At 38.7% G+C, this 23,660-nt stretch overlaps 1 protein-coding gene across 15 annotated transcripts in view; it reads right to left on the bottom strand.

Moving 5' to 3' along the window:
* SYNRG (synergin gamma) overlaps positions 1-21,020 on the bottom strand; it is a 101,453-nt gene extending 80,433 nt beyond the window's left edge. For 8 of the 15 annotated variants that reach the window (XR_003964506.1, XR_003964505.1, XM_030294663.1 and 5 more), the window contains exons 1-3: positions 20,908-21,020; positions 14,082-14,122; positions 10,458-10,579 (exon numbers count right to left, since the gene is read on the bottom strand). Coding sequence is in view for 13 of the 15 variants with exons in the window: in XM_030294663.1 (XP_030150523.1) it covers positions 10,458-10,579; positions 14,082-14,122; positions 20,908-20,984 (240 nt within the window). In the remaining 2 variants the exon portion in view is untranslated. The remainder of the gene's footprint in view (positions 1-10,457; positions 10,580-14,081; positions 14,123-20,907) is intronic. The other 7 variants (XM_030294670.1, XM_030294669.1, XM_030294671.1 and 4 more) reach the window with 3 other exon arrangements.
* Positions 21,021-23,660: the final 2,640 nt, after the last annotated feature.

The raw sequence follows: 23,660 nt of genomic DNA, 5'->3' as shown, positions 1-23,660 counted from the left end.
GCCTGGGTGGCGCAGTCGGTTAAGCGTCCGACTTCAGCCAGGTCACGATCTCGCGGTCCGTGAGTTCGAGCCCCGCGTCGGGCTCTGGGCTGATGGCTCAGAGCCTGGAGCCTGTTTCCGATTCTGTGTCTCCCTCTCTCTCTGCCCCTCCCCCGTTCATGCTCTGTCTCTCTCTGTCCCAAAAATAAATAAACGTTGAAAAAAAAAATTAAAAAAAAAAAAAAAAAAAAAAAAAAAAAAAAAATGATTTATCCATCTGACTTAACTTCTACATGACCTCACCAAAAAATTAAAAAACAAGCCAAAGTATAGGAGGAGATATTGGCAACACAAATAACCACAAAGGTAAGAATCTGGAATATATAATGAACTCTTAGAAATCAATAAAAACAAAACAAATAGCAACAAATTGGAAGCAACTTACATGTCCACCAACAGAAGAATATATACTCATGCAGTGGAACACTACACAGTAGCTATATGAATATATTTGGCAGCACTCTATAACAGGGATAAATTCTGGGGCAAAACAATGTTAACTAAAAAACTCAAATGCAGAAGGGTACATGCTTACATAAACCTTTAAAACCTGGACAATATATAATATTCATGAATATTCAAACATGTAAAACAGGAGAAGTACAAGAAGACATATGAAAACACTAAGCACTCAATTCATGATAGTGATAACTATCTCTGGGGAAGTAGAAGAAAGAAATTATAACTGTTTTGTTCATTTCTTTTAAAAATGTGAAGCAAATACAGCATGTTAACATTTGATGAAAGGACAAGACTATCTCCATAGAAAATTCCAAGGAATCTACAAAAAAATTCCTAGAATAAGTGAGTTCAGCAAGGTTGCAGGTTACAAAACAAGTATGCCCAAATCAACCACATTTCTATATACTGGCAATGAACAGAACATTGAAATAAAAACTACAATGCCATTTATAATTACTCAAAAACTTAGATGTAAATCTAACAAAAAATTTAAGGAACTTAAATGCCAAAAACTATACAGTGCTGATGACAGAAATCAAAGATCTAAACAAATGGAGAGACATACCATGCTCATATATTGCAAGAATCTACATATTAAAGATGTCAATTTTCCCCAAATTGATAAAAAGGTTTACCGTAATTCCTATCAAAACTCCAACCAGACTTTTCATAGATAGATATAGGCAACGTTATTCTAAAACTTATATGCAAAGACAGATAAACCAGAAGAGTTAAAATAATTTTGAAAAGAAGAATAACATGGGAGAACTTGTTATACAGCTACACAGATTTAGTCAGTAATCAAAATCTCCCAACAAGAAAAGTCCTGGACCTAATGGCTTTGCTACTGAATTCTACCAAACGTTTAAAGAAAAAACAAACAACTTAGACTTCATGAAACTTTAAAAATTTGTACATTAAGAGACACTACCCACAGAGTAAAAGGGAAACCCACAGAATGGGAGAAAATATTTGCAAATCATATATCTGATAAGGGATTAATATCCAAAATATAGACACAACTCTCACAATTAATTCACCAACAAAAAACCCAATTCAAAGAAGGGCAAAAGACTTAAACATTTCTCCAGTGAAGATATACAAATGGCCAATAACCACATGAAAAGATACTCAACATCATTTACTAGAGAAATGAAAACCAAAACTACAATGATATACTACCTCACGCACATTAGGACAGCTACTATAAAAAAAACAAAAAACAAAACAAAACCAAAAACACCAGGGGACACCTGGCTGACTCGGTTGGTAGAGCATACGACTTGATCTCAGGGTCACAAGTTGAAGCCCCACATTGGGTGTAGAGCCTGCATAAGGAAAAAACAAAACAAACAAACAACAACAACAACAAACCAGAATGGGAGTAGTTTGGGAAAGATAGCAGAGTAGGAGGATCCTGAGCTCACCTCCTCCCATGGGCACATCAAGACAGGAGCTACATCTATGCGACTAATTCTGAAAACAACCTGCAGACTGACAGAATAGACCTTCCACAGTGAATTACAGAGAGAAAACCACATCAAAAGGGGTAGGAGGGGAGCTAAATGAGATGGAAATAAGCAATATGCCTGATGAAGAATTCAAAGTAATGGTCACAAAGATACTCTCTGGACTTGAGAAAATAGTGAGAATCTAAGTGAGACCATCAATGAAGTTATAGAAAATATAAAAAAGAACTAGTCAGGGCTAAAGAATTCAGTAACTGAAATTTAAACATACACTTGGAGAAATCAACAGCAAATTAGAGGAAGCAGAAGAATGGATCAGCAACCTGGAAGACAGAGTAATGGAATGCAACCGAGCTGAACAGCAAAAACAACAGAGTAATAAAAAAATAAAAACAGGTTCAGCAAACTCTGTGACATCATCAAGCGAAGTAACATTCGCTGTACAGGGATCCCAGAAGGAGAAGACAGAGAGAAGAGGTCAGAAAACTTATTTGAAGAAATAATACCTGAAAACTTCCCTAATCTGTGGAAGGAAACAGACATCCAGATCCAGAAATAAGAGAGCCCCCAATAAGAGGAACCCAAGAAGGTCCACACCAAGGCACAAAATAATTTAAAAAGTAGTGATAAAGAGAGAATTTTAAAAACATCAGAAGAAAACAGTTTACATAAAGCTATCCGCTGACTTTTCAGCAGACACTTTGCAGGCCAGAAGTGAGTGGCATGAAATACTCAAACTCAAAGTGCTGAAAGAAAAAATCCTGTGAACAACATACTCTACCCAGTAAGGTTATTATTCAGAATAGGAGCAATAAACAGTTCCCCAAACATACAGAAGTTAAAGGACTTCATCACTAAACCAGCCTTACAAGAAATGTTAAAGGGAATTCTTTGGAAAGAAAAAAAAAGCCATAATCAGGAGTAAGAAAATTATGAAAGGAAAACAATTTCACAGGTAAATACAAACATATAATAAAAGCAGATTAATCACTTATAAAACCAGCATGGAGGTTAAAGCTCAAAAGCAGTAAAGAGAATTATACGAATCAGTCAAGTGATTTGCAAAATAGAAGGATGTAAAATATGACATTATATTCATAAAAAGTGGGGGTGGGGAGTAAAAATCTAGTGCTATTAGTATGGGCTCAAACTTAAGTGACCATCAACTTCATATAGACTGCTACACGCAAAACATGTTATAAAAGAACCTAATGGTAACCACAAATCAAAAACCTATAATAGAAAAAAATAGAGAAGAATCCAAACATAACACTAAAGAAAGCCATCAAACCACAAGGAAAAAGAGCAAGAGAAAAAGGAACAAAGAATGACAAAAACAATCATAAAGAAGTAACAAAATGGCAATGAGTACATGCCTATCAATAATTATTTTATTTTATTTATTTATTTTTTAACGTTTATTATTGAGAGACAGAGCATGAGCATGGGAGGGGCAGAGAGGAGGAGACACAGAATCTGAAGCAGGCTCCAGGCTCTGAGTTGTCAGCACAGAGCCCAATGTGGGGCTCAAACTCACAAACTGCGAGATCATGACCTCAGCCAAAGTCGGACACTTAACCGACTGAGCCACCGAGGTGCCCCTGTTTTATTTTAAAAAAAAATTTTTTTTTAACGTTTATATTTATTTTTGAGACAGGGAGAGACAGAGCATGAATGGGGGAGGGTCAGAGAGAGAGGGAGACACAGAATCTGAAACAGGCTCCAGGCTCTGAGCTGTTAGCACAGAGCCCGACGTGGGGCTCAAACTCACGGACCGTGAGATCATGACCTGAGCCAGAGTCAGACGCTTAACCGACTGAGCCACTCAGGCGCCCCTGTTTTATTTTTTTAAAGTAAGCTCTATGTCCAACAGGGAGCTTGAACTCACAACCCTAAGATTAAGAGTTGCATGCTTTACTGACTGAGCCAGCCAAGAGCCCCTCGGTAATTACTTTAAATGTAAATGGACTAAACTTTCAAATCAAAAAACACAGGGCGACTGAATGGATAAAAAACAAGATCCATTTATATGCTGCCTACAAAAGACTCACTTCAGAGCTAAAGATACATGCAGACTGAAAGTAATAAGGGATGTAAAAACATTTGCCATGCAAATGGAAGTGTAAATGTTGTTAACTTAGCTTTCTTTTCATCGTACAAGACAGACTTTAACAAGAGACAAAAGGACAACAAGGGAATATAACAATCGCCAATACCTATACACAACATAGAAGTACCTAAATACATAAAGCAAATATTAACAGACATAAAGGGAAAAAATTGACAGTAATACAAAAATAGTAAGAGACTTTAACACTCCACTTACATCCATGTAGAGATCATCCAGAGAGAAATCAACAAGGAAACAGTGGCTCTGAATGACACGTGGATCAGAGGGATCTAACAGACATATTTGGAACATTTGGCCGCAAGACAGTGGACTACACATTCTTTTCAAGTGCACATGGAACATTCCCCAGGACAGATGACATATTAGTCCACAAATCTCAATAAATTAAAAAAACTGAAATCATATTATGCAGTTTTTCCAAACACAACAGTATGAAACTAACAATCAACTACAAGCAAAAATCTGAAAAAAAAAATACAAATATATGGAGACTAAATAACATACTTAACAATGAATGGGTCAATCAAGTAATCAAAGAGGAAATCTCAAAATAGATGGAGACAAATGAAAATGAAAACACAATTGTCCAAAATCTTTGGGATGCAGCAAAAGCTGTTCTAAGAGGGAAGATTATAGCAATATAGTCTTACATCAAGAAACCAGAAAAACTCAAATAAATAACCTAACCTTACATCTGAAGAAACTAGGAAAAAAAAAAAGCCCAAAGACAGTAAAAGGAAGGAAATAATAAAGATTACAGCAGAAATAAGTGAAATAGAGACTGAAAAAAAAAAAAAAAAAAAAAAACCCAACAACCCAATAGAACAGATTAATGACACCAGGAGCTGGTTCTTTCAAAAGGTAAACAAAATTGATAAACCTTTAGCCAGACTCACCAAGAAAAAAGGGAAGACTCTAAATAAATAAAGCCAGAAATGAAGGAGAAAAAAACCACACAAAGGATTATAAGAGAATACTATGAAAAATTATATACCAACAAATGGGCAACCTACAAGAAATGGATAAATTCCTAGGGATATGTAACATTCTAAAACTGAATGAGAAAGAAGAAATAGAAAATTTGAACACTGATTACTTGCAATGAAATCGAATCAGTGATCAAAAACTCCCAAAAAAACAGAAGTCCAGGACCAGACAGCTTCACAGGTGAATTCTACCAAACATTTAAAGAAGAGTTAATGCCTATTCTTCTCAAACAATTCCAAAAAATAGAACAGGAAGGAAAGCTTCCAAATTCATTCTATGAGGCCAGGATTACCCATATACCAAAACCAGATAAAGTCACTACCAAAAAACAAAAACAAACAAAAACAAAAACAAAACAAAAAAAAAGAGAGAGAGAGAAAACTATAGGCAAATATGTCTGCAAAACATAGATATAAAAATCCTCAACAAAATATTAGCAAACCAAATCTAACAACACGTTAAAAAAATCATTCACCATGATCAAATGGGGTTTATTCCAGGGATGTAAGAGTGGCTCAATATCTGCAATCAACACTGATAAATCACATTAACAAGAGAAAGGATAAAAACTGTATGATAATTTCAGTAGAAGCAGAAAAAGCACTTGACAAAATACAACATCCATTCATTAGTAAAAACTCAACAAAATGTGTTTAGAGGGAACATATCTCAACATAATAAAGGCCATATACCCAAAACCCACAGCTATATTCAACAGTGAAAAACTGAGAGCTTTTCCTCTAACATTAGGAACAAGACAAGAGTATTCATTCTCACCACTTTTATTCAACATAGTATTGGGAGTCTTAGTCACAGCAAACAGAGAAGAAAAAGAAATAAAAAGCATCCAAAATAAGGAAGAAGTAAAACTGCTACTATTTGCAGATGACATGATACTATCAATAGGAAACCCTAAAGAGTCCACCAAAAAACTATGATAACTGATAAATGAACTCAGTAAAGTTTCAGGATACAAAATTAATATACAGAAAACCGTTGCTTTTCTACACACTAATAATGGAAGTAGCAGAAAGAAATGAAGAAAACAATCTCATTTACAATTACACCAGAAGTCATAAAATACCTAGGAATAAATTTAAACAAGGAGGCAAAAGACTCATACTCTGAAAACTATAAGATACTGATAAAAGTAACTGAAGATGACACAAACAAATGGAAAGATAGTCCAAGCTCATAGATTGGAAGAATTAATGTTGTTAAAATATTCATATTACCCAAAGCAACCTGCAGATTCAATGCAATCCCTATCAAAATACCAACATTTTTTCAGAGAACTATAACAAATAATATACTAAAATGTACTTATATGGAACCACGAAAGAGCTCTATTTGCCAAAGCAATCTTGAGAAAGTTGGAGGTATCACAATCCCAAATTTCAAGATATATTACAAAGCTGTAGTAATCAAAACAATATGGTGCCGGTACAAAAAGTGACGTAAAGATCAACTGGAACAGGACAGAGCTCCTAGAAATAAACCCATGCTTATATAGTCAGTTAATCTACAATAAAAGAGGCAAGTTCATACAATAGGGAAAAGACAGCCTCTCCAACAAATGGTGCTAGGAAACTAGACAGCTACATGCAAAATAATGAAACTGGGCCACTTCCTTACACCATACAGAAAAATAAGTTCAAAATGGATTGAAGACCTAAATTTAAGACCTGAAACTGTAAAACTCCTAGAAGAAAACACAGGCAATAATTTCTTTGAAATTGGCCACAGAAACATTTTTCTAGATATGTCCCCTCAGGCAAGGGAAACAAAAGGAAAATTAAACTTTTGGGACTACGCCAAAATAAAAATCTTGTGCAAAGCAAAGGAAATCATCAACAAAATGAAAAGGCAACCTACTGAATGTAAGAAGATACTTGCAAATAATATACCCGATAAGGGGTTAATATCCAAAGTACTACATAAAGAACTTATATACTTCAATACCATAAAAACAACAAGGCTATTAAAAATGGGACCTCAATAGACATTTTTCCAAGGAAGACATCCAGATGGCCAACAGACACATGAAAAGATGCTCAACATCCCTTATCATCAGAGAAATGCAAATCAAAACTACAATGAGATCATCACCTCACACCAGTCAGAATGGCTGAAATAAAAAATACAAGAAATAACAAGTGTTGATAAGATGTGGAGCAAAAGGAACCTTCCTGCACCTTTGGTGGGAATGCAAATTGGTGCAGCCACTGTGGAAAACAGTATGGAGGTTCCTCAAAAAATTAAAAATAGAGTTACCATATGATCCAGGAATTCTACTACTGGGTATTTTTTATCCAAAGAAAATGAAAACACTATGCACTCCTATGTTTAGTGCTGCATTATTTACAATAGCCAAGATATGAAAGCAGCCCAAGTGTCTACTGATAGATGGATAGAGACGTAATATACATATTTATGACATCTTTTATATATATATATATATATAAATATATAACGTAATATTACTCAGCCAAAAAAAAGAATGAGATCTTGCCATTTGTAATGATATAGAAAGACCCTAGGGATTATGATGCCAAGTGAAACAAGTCACTCAGAGAAACACAAATACTACATGATTTCACTCATATGTGGAATTTAAGAAACAGAACAAAGGTACAGCTCCCTCCACCACCCCCAACCAAGAAAAAAAAAAAAAGAGAAAAGAAAGAAAAGAGAGACAATCCAAAAAACAGAGTCTGTTTTTAAAAATTTTTTTATTAGTTTTCTTTATTTTTGAGAGGCAGAGAGAGACAGAGCATGAGTGGGGGAGGGGCAGAGAGAGAGGGAGACACAGAATCTGAAACAGGGTCCAGGCTCTGAGCTGTCAGCACAGAGCCGGACGCGGGGCTTGAACTCACAGACCGTGAGATCATGACCTGAGCCGAAGTCAGACGCTAACCGACTGCACCAGCCAGGTGCCCAAAACAGACTCTTAAATAAAGAGAACTAGGGGTGCCTGGGTGGCTCAGTCAGTCGAGTGTCTGACTTCAGCTCAGGTCATGATCTTGCAGTTCATGGGTTTGAGCCCCGCACGGGGCTCTGTGCTGACAGCTCAGAGCCTGGAGCCTGCTTCGGGTTCTGTGTCTCCATCTCTCTCTGCCCCTCCCTCCCTCTCTCTGTCTTTCTGTCTCTCTCAAAAATAAATAAATGTAAAAAAATTTTAAATAAATAAAGGGAACTAGTGGTTGCTAGATGGAGGTGGCTGGGAGGAGGGTTGGAAAAAAGGGGATCAAGAGTACACTTATCTTGATGAGCACTGAGTAATGTATAGAATTGTTTTCTTTTTAGTTTATTTATTTTGAGAGAGAGAGATAGCACACAAGTGGGGGAGAGGCAGAGAGAAAGGGAGAGAATCCCAAGCAGGCTCCCTATATAGAATTATTTAATCATTATACTGTACACTTTTCAATAAAAAACATAATATTGCATTCTCTGGTAAACTGTTTCCAGTTATTTGCTGCCTTTACTCTAAGATTACACATTCCTATGTGATGTGCATTCTTCCTGGTATGTTCTTCCCCTTACTGATGTTCGTTTTGGTCACACTACTTTGGTAAGTAGAAGTGACTAATGAATGCAACCTCTGAGAAGAAGCTTTAAAAGTTATAACAGCGTTTGGCCATCTCTTTGCCCTATGCCAAAAGTCTGGGATGTCCTAGGTAAGAGTCTCAGGATAAAGAGAACACAGAGCGGGGTCATAGCCAACCTTCAAAGGACATGCCTTTGTTTTTGTAAGTCAGAGACTTTGGGATTGCTTTTTCTACAGCATAACCTAGCAAAAACTGAGTAACACGGATTTAAAACCTACAAAAGTTCAGGGTGCCTGGGTGGCTCGGCTGGTTAAGCGTCCAAATCTTGTTTTTGGCTCAGGTCATGATGTCATGGTGAGATCGAGACCCACATCTGTGCTAAGCGCGGAGCCTGCTTGGGATTCTCTCTCTCTGTCCCTCCCTGCTTGTGAATGCGCACTCTCTTCCACTCAAAACGAATAAACGTTAAAAAAAAAAAACCTACAAAAGCTCAATTTATTCCTATTTCTTTCTATTAGAGAGGAATAAGGAATGATTCCAAAAGTCCTCCCAAATCTTTACATACAAATGAAGCCTCATTTGCCTATACAACTTCAACATAACAAGTTTCAACTTAAATTCTGCTTATAAATCCCAAATATTACTTATTTATAAATCATATATATGTGTTTATACATGATAAACGCACTGAAATAGAAAATTTTAAATAATTGGGTAAAATCAAAATATATGGCATGAAAATATTTTTTAACAGTATGGAAACTTTTTATTCTGGCTGATTTGTGAATGAATATGTTTACTTAAAAAATAACACCGTAACACTTTGCATTCAACCATTCAAAGATCAGACTCCTGGATTCAGTTTATTTGGTTACTTGGTTTAAATGGATATCATAGCTAGAGAAGATAATTTACAAAGACATGGAGATCCAAAATGAATCAGCCCATCTTAGGATGTGCTTACTAAATCCTGATACCATCAATTTCATTTACCGATTCTAAAATAAAGATGTAATAGTATTTGCTTTAATCAGTCAACATCTCACCTGCTCTCACTACATCAGCCTTTTAATGATTCTCCTTCCATCCATTTTTGCCCTCCTCTCTCCCTCCAATCATTCTCTAGTCAGCAGTCAGGATGATCTTTCTGAAATACAAATCTGATTGTGTCATTCCACTGCTTCAAACTATTCAGTGGCTCCCTAATGCTCTTAAGAGAGAATTCAATGTATAATTTGGATAATACAAACTTACTCAAGACTTAGGTTCAAATCCCAACTTCCTATGCAATGTGAGCATCCTCACAAAGCTGCAGATTCCTCCTCAGAAAAATGGAGACACTACCTCTTAAAAGTTGTTATGGGGATTACATAATTCAATATAAAGAAGGCCCTAAGTCTTCCAAACAATGACACTGTTCCTTTCATGAGAGCAATGCTACTTCTATCAATGCTACTTCATGGCATTAGGTCCCTGAACTTCCCAAGATGTCATTCTAAAATTCTTCTTCTTCTTCTTCTTCTTCTTCTTCTTCTTCTTCTTCTTCTTCTTCTTCTTCTAATAATAATAATAATAATAATAATAATAATTCTAAGTCACTAATCAAATAAAGTAGCCACCAGATTTTCCTTAAATGATTTATCTTGGTTTCCCCCCACACTCTTATGAACATATCTTCATTTCATTTTGAAGGAAGCCACCTAACATTCAGACTACATTTACTGCCAAATAGAACATTAGGCTCCTAGTATGCAGCTCTTAGTATGTGACACATACCAACAAACAATAACTGTGTAAACTATTGGTTAAAGAAGCCAGTACCTGCATGGCCATAGGTCCTTGGGGCATCTGAGAGCTGTAACTCATCCCTATCATGCCCTGCATATTAGGCTGCACGACAGAGACCATAGGAAATCCTTGTTGCTGCATTGGCATCAGTCCTGCTGAAAAACATAAGGGCATCATTAAAGTCAATATATTTTACAGTCTATTTTCCAAAAACTGTAAGTACATAAACAACTTGTTACTTGGGAAGCAGCACAGTTTAGTGGAAAAGCACAGGCCGTGAAGTGGGACAGACTTGAATATGAATTCCAACTCCATTAATTACTTAGCTATGAGATCTTAGGCAAGTTACAAAACTTCATCTGTAAAGCGAAGATAACAGAATTTTTGTGCATATTAAAAAAACTAATATATGACCTAATTGTGACATTTGGCCTTCAAGATGGGCTCCAGCAATCTCTGCCCTTTCATATTCATACCTTTTATAATTCCCTCCCTCATTGAATAGGGCTCACCAGTATAACCAATAGGGTATGGTGGAAATGACAGTGTGTAACTTCCAAGGCTAGTTCTTAAAAGCCAATGTATCTTCCTTCTTGCTCTGAGGAAAGCTACTGCCACATCATAAGAATACTCAAGGGGCGCCTGGGTGGCTCAGTTGGTTGAGCGTCCGACTTCGGCTCGGGTCATGATCTCACAGTTGACGAGTTCGAGCCCCGTGTCGGGCTCTGTGCTGACAGCTCAGAGCCTGGAGGCTGCTTCTGATTCTGTGTCTCCCTCTCTCTCTGCCTCTCCCCCGCTCATGCTCTGTCTCAAAAATAAAGATAGGGGCGCCTGGGTGGCTCAGTCGGTTAGGCAGCCGACTTCGGCTCAGGTCATGATCTCGTGGTCCGTGAGTTCTAGCCCCGCGTCGGGCTCTGTGCTGACAGCTCAGAGCCTGGAGCCTGCTTCATATTCTGTGTCTCCCTCTCTCTGACCCTCCCCCGTTCATGCTCTGTCTCTCCCTGTCTCAAAAATAAATAAACGTTAAAAAAAATTTTTTTTTTAAATAAAGATAAACATTAAAAAAAAAAAAAAAGAATACTCAAGCAGTCCTACAGAGAATCCATGTGGCATGGAACTGAAACCTCTTGCCAAAAGGCAGCACAATTTGTCATCCATGAGAGTGAGCCATCTTGGAAACAGACGACCCAGCCCTAACAAACCTTAAGATGCCCACAGCCCTAGTTGACATCTTTACTGCAATCTCTCTGGCCCTGAGCCAAAACCACCCAAGTGAAGACATTTCCAGATACCTGATCTGCAGACACAGTGTCAAATAATAAAATGGATTTTTAAAAAAAAGTTTTGCGGTATTTTTTACACAGCAGCATATAACTAATACAATAACACATATACTAAATAGCATGAACTCTGGATGCCAACTAGAAATGTCACTTGGTACCTCTGGGACTTTGAGTAACTTGCTTAACTTCTATGCCTCGGTTTCTCATCTGTATAACTGTTTAATACCTAATATGCTTGAAGGAATGATCTTCCTCTTGTCTTTCCTTATATGAATAGTTAATATAACATTTACCACAAATAACCATCAGCATGACAATTAAATGATGCAATGGCAGGAAAATGATCATGAGGATAGTTATCTCCCAAATTTTTTCAATTTAGTATTCCCAAGAGGGGAGGAGACTGAAGAAACATCCCTTTGGGAATTTAATAAATACTAAGTGCCTACTATATTTTAGGCACAGTTCTAGAGAGCTGGTATTCAACTGTGAATAAAATAAAATCCCAGGGTGCCTGAGTGGCTCAGTTAGTTAAGCATCTGGCTCTTGATTTCAGCTCAGGTCATGATCTTATGGTTCATGAAATTGAGCCCCATGTCAGGCTCTGAGCTCACAATGCGGAGCCTGCTTGGGATTTTCTCTCTCTCTCTCTCTCTCTTTCTTGAAATAAACAGATAAACTTAAAAAACAAAACTCCCTACCCGTGCCGAACACAAATTTCAATCCAATTTTGCATTTTATTACATCAATGTTGGTTCTAACTAGTTAAAAAAAAATTAAAGGTCTGAGAAAGTAACCATGCTTATCTTGTGGGTTCTGTGTACCTTAAAGGTTACTTATTCACAGTTTAATTTTAGAAGCATGAACATCCACATTTGTAAGTAACAGAAGTATTGGCATTCACTTATTCATTCAATCATTTATTCAAATATTTGAGGGCCTACTCCTTGTCAGGCATCATTCTAGGGACATAGCAGTGAACAAGTTCCAAGAGGTTCTTACCCTCATGGAACTTACATGTTTTCCCTTTCGCCTCTTTGGACCTACAGTCTTATTCATTTGAATTATTGTTATTTAATTCTTGAATGGGTAATTTAGGTATTTGGTACAACGTTTAAAAGCGTAAAAGTATGCACAGTGCAAACTCTGGTCTCTCTCATCTCCTGTTCACCTACTCATGATCTTTTGGCGACTCTTCCTGTCAGCTTCTCGTATATGCTTTGAGAAACAATCCATGCATAATTTAAAGTCTTCTAATGACTGAAAAGTCTACTCTAACATACTTCATAAAAAGAAAAAAATCTCAAAACAATTCCAACAGAAAAAATATCTTTGGGCAATCTTTGGGGCTCTCTTCTTGCTCTACATACAGAGTCTTACTTTAAAGTTTATAAAAATGCAAAATCTTGAGCCATGAAAATGAATAACTGTAATGCTTTCCTAAAGAACAAAAGATCTCAAACTATTCTATCCAAATCTGGGACATATCTAATTACAGATAGCTTAAATAATGCATAAATGTGAGCACAATGAAAGGAATACAACTGACTCCTGGAAAAATTTACCTGAAACTCAACCTCCATCACTGATTACAAACGGTGACAAAGTCAGTATGAGGCACTGACCACCTGCTACTGAGCCACTCGTTATCCTTCATCTCTATTGGTGATCTGGGAGTCTCTGTTTCTCCAGCAATTCTACCATAAGCAATCAACATTGGCTTTGTGAGAAGGGCCAGCTTTCAGAAGCAGACTGGTATGTGTCGGGGGTACAGTGAAGAGGGTGTGAGCAGAAAGAAGAGAAGGGCAGACATATTCTTTCTTCAACACTGTGTCCCAGTCGCACAGTACCATGAGTCAAGATTAGATCAGTTCACTATGGTTTCCCTGAAGACACAGCTAGAACTGACTTTGGTGGGGCCTTGTCTGAAACAGAGAGAAGGAATATACCCACTAAAGAAATTGAAGAGAATAAACCTGAGACTTAAAATAATTTATACTGAATCAGAATATGTGATCTCTTGTTATACATAAGACCGAATTCATACAGAGAAAACACGGTAGTATCAAACAATTAAAGAGGTTCTTTTATCGACTCAACAAACATCCACAGAGCCCCTATAATTTTCTGTCAGCATACCGGGTGCTGTAGATACCGACTAGCATAAGGCAGACATAGCCTCTGCCCTATGGAGCTAACAATCTAGAATTACACAATTTTTGAGAAATTTCAAGCATAGCTGGCATACGGGTTCAAGACTATAGGAAAATTTTACTCTATTTCGCAGCAGTAGGACTTCTTTATCCAATTAGTTCCCAAGTTCAGAAACATAACAGTGAAAAATAAAAAGTTTAAAATTTCAGCTTTCACATACCTTGTGGGGGTCTTATTCCACCTGCAACCGGAAACATGAAGCTAAAAACAGAAGAAAAACGTATCAGGATCTTCTATGTGCAAAGATTTCAAACAAAACATGTAATTCTTTATATACACAAAAGAATTGTGGACAGGGTCCTGCCATTTGTTCTGTAGTACGATACTGAACTACCCGATATCAACACAGATCGAACATCCACAGGATGCATGACGGCAGGCATGTCAGTGCAGGGAGAAAAGTTGTGAACTAGAAAACAAGACGTTGAAACTAGTCCTGGTCTGTCACTATGTGACTTCCTTGGATTCCAATTTCTCCATCCATAAATTGAGAAGGTTGGATTATATTCAATTTGGCGAACATTTACTGAGTAACTACTACATGAGGGAACTGAATTAGTGCACAGTCTTGTTGAAGACACGCACGCAAGCTACTAACTGCAGCATCAAATAAAGTGTGCTAAGTGCTATGAGAGGCCCCCAATACTAATAGAGATGAAAAGAAAAAGATTAATTTGATGGGTTATATCTCGGGGACTTTTGTGAAGTTATCTTTTAAACTGAACCTTGAAGACAGTCATACTATATAATTTGAGCAAAAGCTCTGAGGCCAGAGCTTTGTGTTTAGAGATTTAGGATTGAATATAAGATACAGGATTAGAGAGGCAAGCAGACAGTAGAGGACCTTTAAGCTGTTTGATTTTACTTTGAATATTGTATGAAGTCAGAGATTATTAATTGTGGTACAACACACATGACAAAATTTTACCATTTTAACCATTTTTAAGTGTATAGTGTGTACCATTAAGTACACTCACAATGTTGTACGACCATCACCATGATCCATTTCAAGAATGTTTTCATTATCCCTAACAAAGACTATACCAATTAAACAAGAACTCGCGATCACTCCCTCCCCCAACCCCTGGTAGCTACCACTTTTTGTTTCTATGAATTTGCTATTCTAGCTACCTCACACTAAGTGAAATCATATGATACTTTTATACTTCATAGCTAGCTTATTTCACTTAGCATAGTATTTTCAAGGTGCATCCATGTTGTAGCAGGTATTAGCATTTCATTCCTTTTTATGGCTGAATAACAAATACTCCATTGTGTGTACATACCACCTTTTGCTTATCCATTCATCTGCTGATGGACACTTGGGTTGTTTCCACCTTTCGGCTGTTGTAAATAATGCTATGAACATTAGTATACAAGTATCTGTGTAAGTCCCTCTTTCAATTATTTTGGGCATATACCTAGGAGTAGAATTGCTGGGTCATATAGTAATTCTGTGTTTATTCTCTGAGAAACTGCCAAACTGTTTTCCACAACAGCTGCACCATTTTACATTCTCACCAGCAATGCATGGGGTTCCAATTTCTCCACATCCTCACCAACATTAGTTACTTTGTTTTTGTTTGTTTGATAATGGTTATGCTAAGGGGTATGAAGTATTACCTCATGATATAGATCTGCATTTCCCTGATGTGAGAGGTTCTAAGCAGGAGAGTGAAATGATCAGAAATGTAGTTTAGGTTTTTCTAGAAACACGGTAAGGCAGAGCTTTGAAGCAAAAAGAATCAGCAAAGAAACTAGCACAATAATGTTTTTTTTTTAAGTTTACTCTGGGAGAACCTATTTATTTTGAGAGAATGTGCACGTGAGCAGGGGAGGAGCAGAGAGAGAGGGAGAGAGAATCCCAAGCAGGTTCCATGCTGTCGGTGCAGAGCCCAGAGTGGGGCTCAATCTCACAGACCATGGGATCATGCATGACCTGTGAGACCAAGAGTCGCTCGCTCAACCAACTGAGCCACCCAGGCACCCTCTACCACAATAATCTTAATAAGAGATGAAAAGAGCTATAACCAGAATAGTGATACTGGAAAAGAGGCGGTGAATGAAAGCTATTCAAAAGGAAGAATGAAGAGGACCTGGCAATTGGCAGAATGCGGAAAAGCAGTGAAGCAGCAGAAAGAGCTGAAGACATTGCTGAGATTCTGAGCCTGAGCAAATGGCAAGGATGGTAATACTGTTTCCTAAAAGAAGGAACCCTTGACTAGGTTTGGGGGGAAGGGCAGTAGATGTGCATCCCTCAGGAGCGATCTAGCAGGCAATCAGAAAAGTAACTCAAGCTCAGGAGAAGAGTCCAGATCAATCTAGCTAGGCTCTTTTATTTTAACATTTATTTATTTGAGAGAGAGAGAGAGAGAGAGACAGAACATGAGCAGGGGAGGGGTAGAGAGAAAGGGAGACACTGAATCTGAAGCAGGCTCCAGGTTCTGAGCTGTCAGTACAGAGCCCAACGCAGGGCGGGGCTTGAACCCACGGACCTCGAAATCATGACCTGAGCTGAAGTCCGACGCTTAACAGACTGAGCCACCCAGGGGCCCATGGCTAGGCTCTTTTAAATAAAGGTTAAAAAAAAAAATTAAGCTCTGGTTGTGAATGAAATAGCCAAGGGAATGTGCATATATAGGGAGACGACAACAACGAGCAACTTGGAGAATTCTTATGGTGAAACTGAGTAGAGAATGGTCATTGAGAACCAAGGGACTTGGTTATAACTGCAAGTTATAACTAAGGAAGAACCATATTTCAGGAAGAAGGAAGTAGTCACCAGTATTTAATGCTGTAGAAAAGCTGATCAGAATGAGGATTAACAAAAAAAGATCACTGCTTCCGAAAATGCCGATCTTTGAGTAAACAGTTTTAAGAGGAGGAGAAACTCTTGGATCTGTAGGGAGAAAGGTTTAGGATACAAAAGATATGCTTAGACACAGCCTGGCAGCAAAAGGGATCTGCTTTGAAAAGGAAGAGGGACTTCTTTCTTTGAGAATGGAGGGAAAGAAAATGGAACAATTCAAGGAAGAAAATGTCTGAGTGGGAAAGATTCTTAATCTGGGAGTCAAGGATCTGAAGGGGGTTTCAGGCAATCTTTAGAACCTAGTGAAAGCTAGAAATTATTTGCCAAATTTATGTGTCCTTGCATTTTTCTAGTGTGTAATACCCCCCCTTCCCAGGAAAAAGGCTAAAAACCAAACTTTACAGTCTTTTGGCTCTAACATATTTTTAATTAAAAAAAAAAAAAGTTGTCAGGTGGTTTACCAAGTTCTAGTTGGACATCTATCTGACTATATGTTATTTATAGCTTTGAAGAGGATCTGAACTGTTAGCAAATTCTACTGCTGACAAGCAGGCCTGCACCCAAAGAGAGGACTTTTCTGTACTGCACACAAGATGTATTAGCTAAGTAATTTGTTAACTGGATAGAATGTTTAAACTGCAAGTTGAAATTCAGTAGTATCGTTTTTTTTTAAAGGTACTCACATACACTAAGATTTATAAACTTAGAAACAATGCATTTAGATAATCAACTTGTCAAGACTTTTCCAAATCTTAAAGATTTACAATTACCAGTATGTCTTAGTGGCTAAGTAAAAACTGGAAACTGAAGTTACATTTTTTCCAGTTCAGCCATAAATTAACTGTAAAGCTCCATGCAAACCCCTTCACCACCCTGTCCTGTTTCCCCTCTGTCAAATGAGGACACAGAACTGCAAGTCTGCCAAGGTCCCAACTAAGACAATCAAATAGACAAGAATAAATGTACACACATAAAGGTTACCTTGAAAACACAAACAAAAACTGAATGAAGAACATTACTGACAAACATGATTTGCTCCAGTAATTATTTAGCAACCCAAACTCCTTAGTGACCTATGTACCATTCGTATGATTCTCTGGAATGTTTAGACTAACAGCAACGTGCTTCAAGAGTGGTTGGACAAGCAGCTAAGACACTGATAAGAAAGCATAAGTTTGGCAAAAAAAAAAAAAAAAAAAAAAAGCCAAAACCAACCAAACAAAAGCCCCCCAAAACTGGGCAGCAAGATGACCAACAATTTATTTTCAAAGGTAAAACCCACTATTTTTACTGATAGCCTAGCACGAAAGCAGAATTGATGTCTACTTGCCACATGCGTACCTCACTCATTCCCCCTTTCAGTTACCTTTGCTACTAACCTGCACTTCTCAGGCATGGACTCCAGCAACACTTCCTCAAGGATCTCCCTACCTCCAGACTCTACAAGATACAGCTCATATAGCAGAGGTGAGGCGCATCTTCCTAAAGGACCATTTGATAAGGCTATTCCTGGGGTTAAAACTATGCAATAATTCCCCCTTATATGGAATTTCCTTAGTTTATATCCAAGGCCCCCTGTTTCAGCACAATTTTTTTTCAGTTTTATCTCATAAATCTCATCTCCCACTTAGTGTCACAATCCATCTGGCCTATGTGCTATTCCCCTTGCGTTCAGTAGGCCTTCACATCTCCTATGACAATCCCTTGACCACTTTCTCTTCCTCCAACTGAGGCCCAGATAAAATAGTCCTTTGCTTTCAATGTGTCTTGAATCCACAAATATTTATAGAATGTTTTCTTTTTTAAAAAAAATTTTTTTAATGCTTATTTTTGAGAGAGACAGAGACAGAGCATGAACGGGGAAGGGTCAGAGAGAGGGAGACACAGAATCCGAAGCAGGCTCCAGGCTGTCAGCACAGAGCCCGACACCGGGCTCGAACTCACGGACCATGAGATCATGACCTGAGCCAGAGTCGGACGCTTAACCGACTGAGCCACCCAGGCGCCCCTAGAATGTTTTCTATGTTAGAATGTGCCAGAAGCAGTGGAAGAGAAAGTGGAAGAGAAAAAGATGAGGAAGCCCTTAAGGAGTTTATAAAAGAGCAGGAAAAAAATAGACAAATGATAATATCCCAGAAGGATACAGACTAATCAAGATCTTTCAACAATTTTTTCTGTTGTAGTTGTCTTAAAAAAATTTTTTTTTCTACTTCACATCTCTTGGGTAAATTTTGCCCTTTTTATGTAACTCTACCATTTATTTTAAAGTAGCCCAATCAGGATACCTATCAAAAGTAGGCTAACATTAATAAAGCTGGAAAATGCCACTGCTTTTTGTTTAGTCTCTCAGAATAGAAACAAGTATCTAAGAAAAATGGTACCTTACAGCTTCTGGATTTTCTCCACTAAAAGCTAAGAAATGATGCCTGGCTCTTCCCTTAGAAATATACTTAGGCTACCATAATGTTAAAAACCATACTATCCTTTCTTTATTCAGCATACAGCTTTTCAGCCCCAGAAAGTTTCCAATACATGTAACGCTCACCACACATTTTTCGAGGCAAGGATCATTTTAACTCCTTTTCCTTCTCATATATATCCTCTAGTTTTAGAAGGCAGATGTTACTCTAAACAAATTTTATAGATGAAAGAAATTTTAAAATCAATCATTCTAACTTCTATCACAACTCAGGCCACACTTATTTTTGAAAATGTGTGTTCATGGACTGGTGACATTAAAATACTGTAAACTAAGGAGAATGATCCACTCAAGTTTCTGCACCTAAGGTCTTCCCCACCCACCCAAAACAGAAACGAAACCAAACAACCAAAAGAAAACCCCTGGGCCTAAAATACTAAATTCTTTTAAGTTTATATTTTTCCCAGAACTTCGTGGTATGATTAATCATATACTTGATCAAATTAATGCCACTTGAGAACATTTTAGAAACTGTTATCACATATAGAAAAGACATTATTACACGTGTCTTCTGCAGCCAAAACCTGACTTATATCAAGTATTCATAAAAGACTGTGATGAAACAGCGTAAATTAGAAAAAGTTTTAAATCTAAAGTGAAAGATGTGTAGAGGAAACGGAAAATGGGGCTGCACACAGGTGGTTTATTCAACAGCCACCGCCTTTTTTTCCTAGCCTATATATAAACACCTGCAGGAGGTGATAATTTTAAAGACTACACTTCAGTAGTGTTTGTGACTCCAAAATTAAAACACTGCCTATCAAAAAACTAACACTTTGTTTTCCAAAAATAATTTAGGATGCTGAAGATAAAGCGCTAATTTTATCTTCAAATGTGTATGCACTATGTGTTGGCTAACAAAACAAACTCAGCCTAGGTCATTATACAAGTGGGGTGAAAACTTCCCAGAACAAAATTATTTTCTTCAGTGATGAACTTGTCAAGTTGCAAACGTTCTTCTCCTTTATCATTCTGGACATGAGAACCACAGGCAATTACTTATATGGCAGAGGGCAGATTTGTTTAAGGTCTAAGTAAAAGCCTGGAAGCTTTGTTTTAATAACTGCATAACTGCTGTTTAATAGTGATTTGATTTTAATAAGGAGACAAGACTTAAGGGTTACGTCTACACGAGCCCATTCAAACGTCTTCAGATTTTCCTGCTGTTTGTCGTGTGTTAAGGAGATAAAAAGGACAGAACATTCTAAAGGGGGGGGGGGGGGGGGAAGACGAATAGTACACACACCTCTTGCAAACAGCTATTCAGCTTTGTGACCGATCTTTCCCTTTGTGACCAGAGCCTTCCCGACTCTATCCCTGCTCAAGCCCGGCAAGCCCTGGGAAAGGGAAGTCTGGTCGTTCGGAGCGAGGCGTCGGGGTTGCTGCTCTCCCCAGCCTGGCTGGGTGCCAGCTCTGCCAAGCGGACCCTCACCTCCTGCTCCTCCTCTTCTCCTCCCCGCACTGGGACGCTCTCGCTCACTGCTCGGCCCCAGCACCAGTGCCCCTGAGCCTGGGAAACAGGACACGGATGTCGGGCTCCTCCACCCACTCGGCCTAGATCCCCGGGGGACCCCTTTCTCCCGTAGCCCAGTGCCAAAGGAAAAAGGGGTCGAAGCGGGCGAAAACCGTCATAACCTCCAAACAGTCCTCGCCCCTGCGGAGCCAGCCCTGGGACCCGACTCGGCTCTTCACACCCACCTGCCTGCCCCGGCGGCCCCCGCGCCGGCTCCCGCGGCGCCGCCGCCCCCAGCTCCCGTTCCCGGCCGCAGCGCCATCTTTCTCCGGGCCCGCCGTCGCCACCTTACAAGCAGCTGTCAGCTGAAGACAGCCACTTCCGGGGCAAAAGCCAGCCCCACCAAGCCGCGAACTCGGCGACGGGGCGGGGCCTGCGCCCACGTGATCCTCCGCGCCCCAGAGGCGGAGGCAGGAGCGGCGGCCGCGCGCTCTCGCCCCGTGACTCAACAGCTCCCCGGGGTCCTCCACGTGTGTTTCTAGTTCTGAGGCTGTCTGGGCGGCTCGGGTAGCTGATTCATTGTCTGGCAAGGCTCTCTGCAGGGCCCGGCTGGCGGCCCAGTGGTAAAGCACTGTCGTTCCTCAGTTTGAAAAAGCACCTTGTTGGTTAGTAAAGAGAAGATCGAATCCTGCTTTGAAAACTGCAATGATGAGTGCACGGGTATTCCTTTATGATTTTTACCCGTAAAGAATAGATGGATCCTGGACGCTCCTTTGATAGCTTCACAGCCCTGATGAGTGATCATCTCTCTCCCCCAGAACCCGGCAGCTTCCATTTGGTACCCACCCCAGAAGATGCAGGTATTTAAATTTTAACTTAGTAAAGCAGCCTAACGCACATAAACCCAACCCACGTAGAAACCTCCAACGTGCTTGTGTTTGGTTCTGCCACCAAGCCACCCAAAATCCGCTTTCCCTGTACTTGCAAGCAGGGCAAAACAACGGTGTTTGGAAAGCAGGTCATCATTATTCTGAACCCAATTGGGCATATTTTTACTTGTATTTTTTTTCCCCTGTGCGAACTACTGTGAGTAAAATACAAAAGTCCAGTGTAAACTTTTTCAAGTCTTAAAGCAGTTTGCTTATTAGCAAGTAGTGGATTAATTATAACTGGCTTTATCTTTCACTCTTGCCTCAGGTGTTTTACAAGGAAACCACTTTTTTTTTAAGGTTTATTTTTGAGAGAGAGCACGCGCACACGCGGAGCTAGGGAGGGTCAGCGGGAGGAAGACAGAGGATCTGAAGCGAGATCTGCTCACTAAGCAGAGAGCCCGATGCCAGTCTGGAACACACGAACTGTGAGATCATGACCTGAATGTAAGACGGATGCTTAACTAAGCCACCCAGGTACCCCCAGGGAAACCATTTATAATAGTTATCCTTTATTGGGCACAAATCATTGGTGGGGAGCCTTACTGCATTTTTTCAAATCCTCCGTGGCCCTAAGAGTTAGTATTGGAATTTTACAGATGAGAAAACCAAGGTTAAAAGAAGTTGTAATTTGTCCAGGTCATAGAGCTGCAAAGCAGCAGCACCAGGATTCAAGCCCACGTTTCACATAAAAGTCCTTGCTCATTTCACTAGACCAGCTATTTGTTATCACCTGTTCTCTTTTCATAACTAATTTCATTCCTCCTCTTTAGGTGAAACTGAAATTTGTGTAGCATATAGTTCCAAATGACATAAATATGCTAAATTCAGTATGAATCCATTGACAAACCAAGTTGATACAAGTTGATGTCGCCACTGTTATTTAAGGATGGGTAGTTACACAGAAGAAAATAGTAAAAAAAAAAAAAAAAAAAAAAAAGGAAATAAAGTCAAATGAAGGGACTATATGAAGGATCAAGATGTGATCTCTTGTTTCTGCCTGGATACTTTGTTCTCCTTTGCCTGTGGATTCCTACATCTGCTAGACTCAGCACAGGATGTCAGCCTTCCATGACATGTTAGATGCCAATCCTCCCTTGCTTCAGCACCTTGGCCTTGCGTCTAACACAACATTTGCCACACTATTTGTTCCCTTACTTTATAGCCACTGCTACACTCTAAGGGCACAGACTGTGTTATTAAACTTTGTATTCCTCACCAAATATATCATGTTTGTTTAAGGAATATTTGGCAGGAGTTTGTAACATATCAGGCACAGAGCTGGGTCCTTCCAATGTTGAGACATAGTTGGTATTACCCCCATTTCATACATGAAAAAACAGAAGCTCTGAGAAATTAAAGAACCTATTCAAAGTCACACAGCTGGCAAAGAGGTGGCACATCACAACTACCTCCAGGATATATAGTGTCAAGGATGTGTTTGCAAGAACAGAGAAAAATCACATGCTTGTAAGTTATTTTTTTGCACCTTATAGCAAATGGTCTCCATTTACATAAATTCTGAAGGTGAACAATTTGTCTCATTTAAAATACTCAAGTTGGAATCTACCTGTTCTGACTTTCGAGTAAAAGGCTGACAATAAAGGAAATTATTAAGTGTAATTCAAATGCTACTAAGCTAAGATTATTTAAATTATAGTACTGTAGTAGTACTGATAATAACTAGCAATCTTCTCAGATGCCACTCTAAGTACTTCACATGTATGGAGTTGATTTTTTATTCCAGCTGTACAAAACTAGCAACTAAGAAAAATCTGCTAAGAGTGAATAGTCTCCATCACTATATAACCTTAATTCTTTAGCTTTGGCAGAGACCTGTTTACTAAATGGATACAGGGCCATAAAACCTCAGGAAAGACAAGCTGTAAGAGAATGCAGCCACAGGTATATCAAGTAACAGGAACATTCTTCCTTATCAGGATAAAGTGTTTATCAGTTTTCGAGCAAAGTAATCTTGAATGGAAAGAGACAGGAAAGGGCATGATTAAGTGATAGAAAATGGAAGAAAGAAAGGGAGAGGCTGACCATAATCTCGCAGTTGCAACACT

This window comes from Lynx canadensis, chromosome E1, assembly GCF_007474595.2.
Source record: "Lynx canadensis isolate LIC74 chromosome E1, mLynCan4.pri.v2, whole genome shotgun sequence".
Classification (NCBI taxonomy): domain Eukaryota; kingdom Metazoa; phylum Chordata; class Mammalia; order Carnivora; family Felidae; genus Lynx; species Lynx canadensis.
This window is presented reverse-complemented; position numbering and strand designations above follow the sequence as displayed.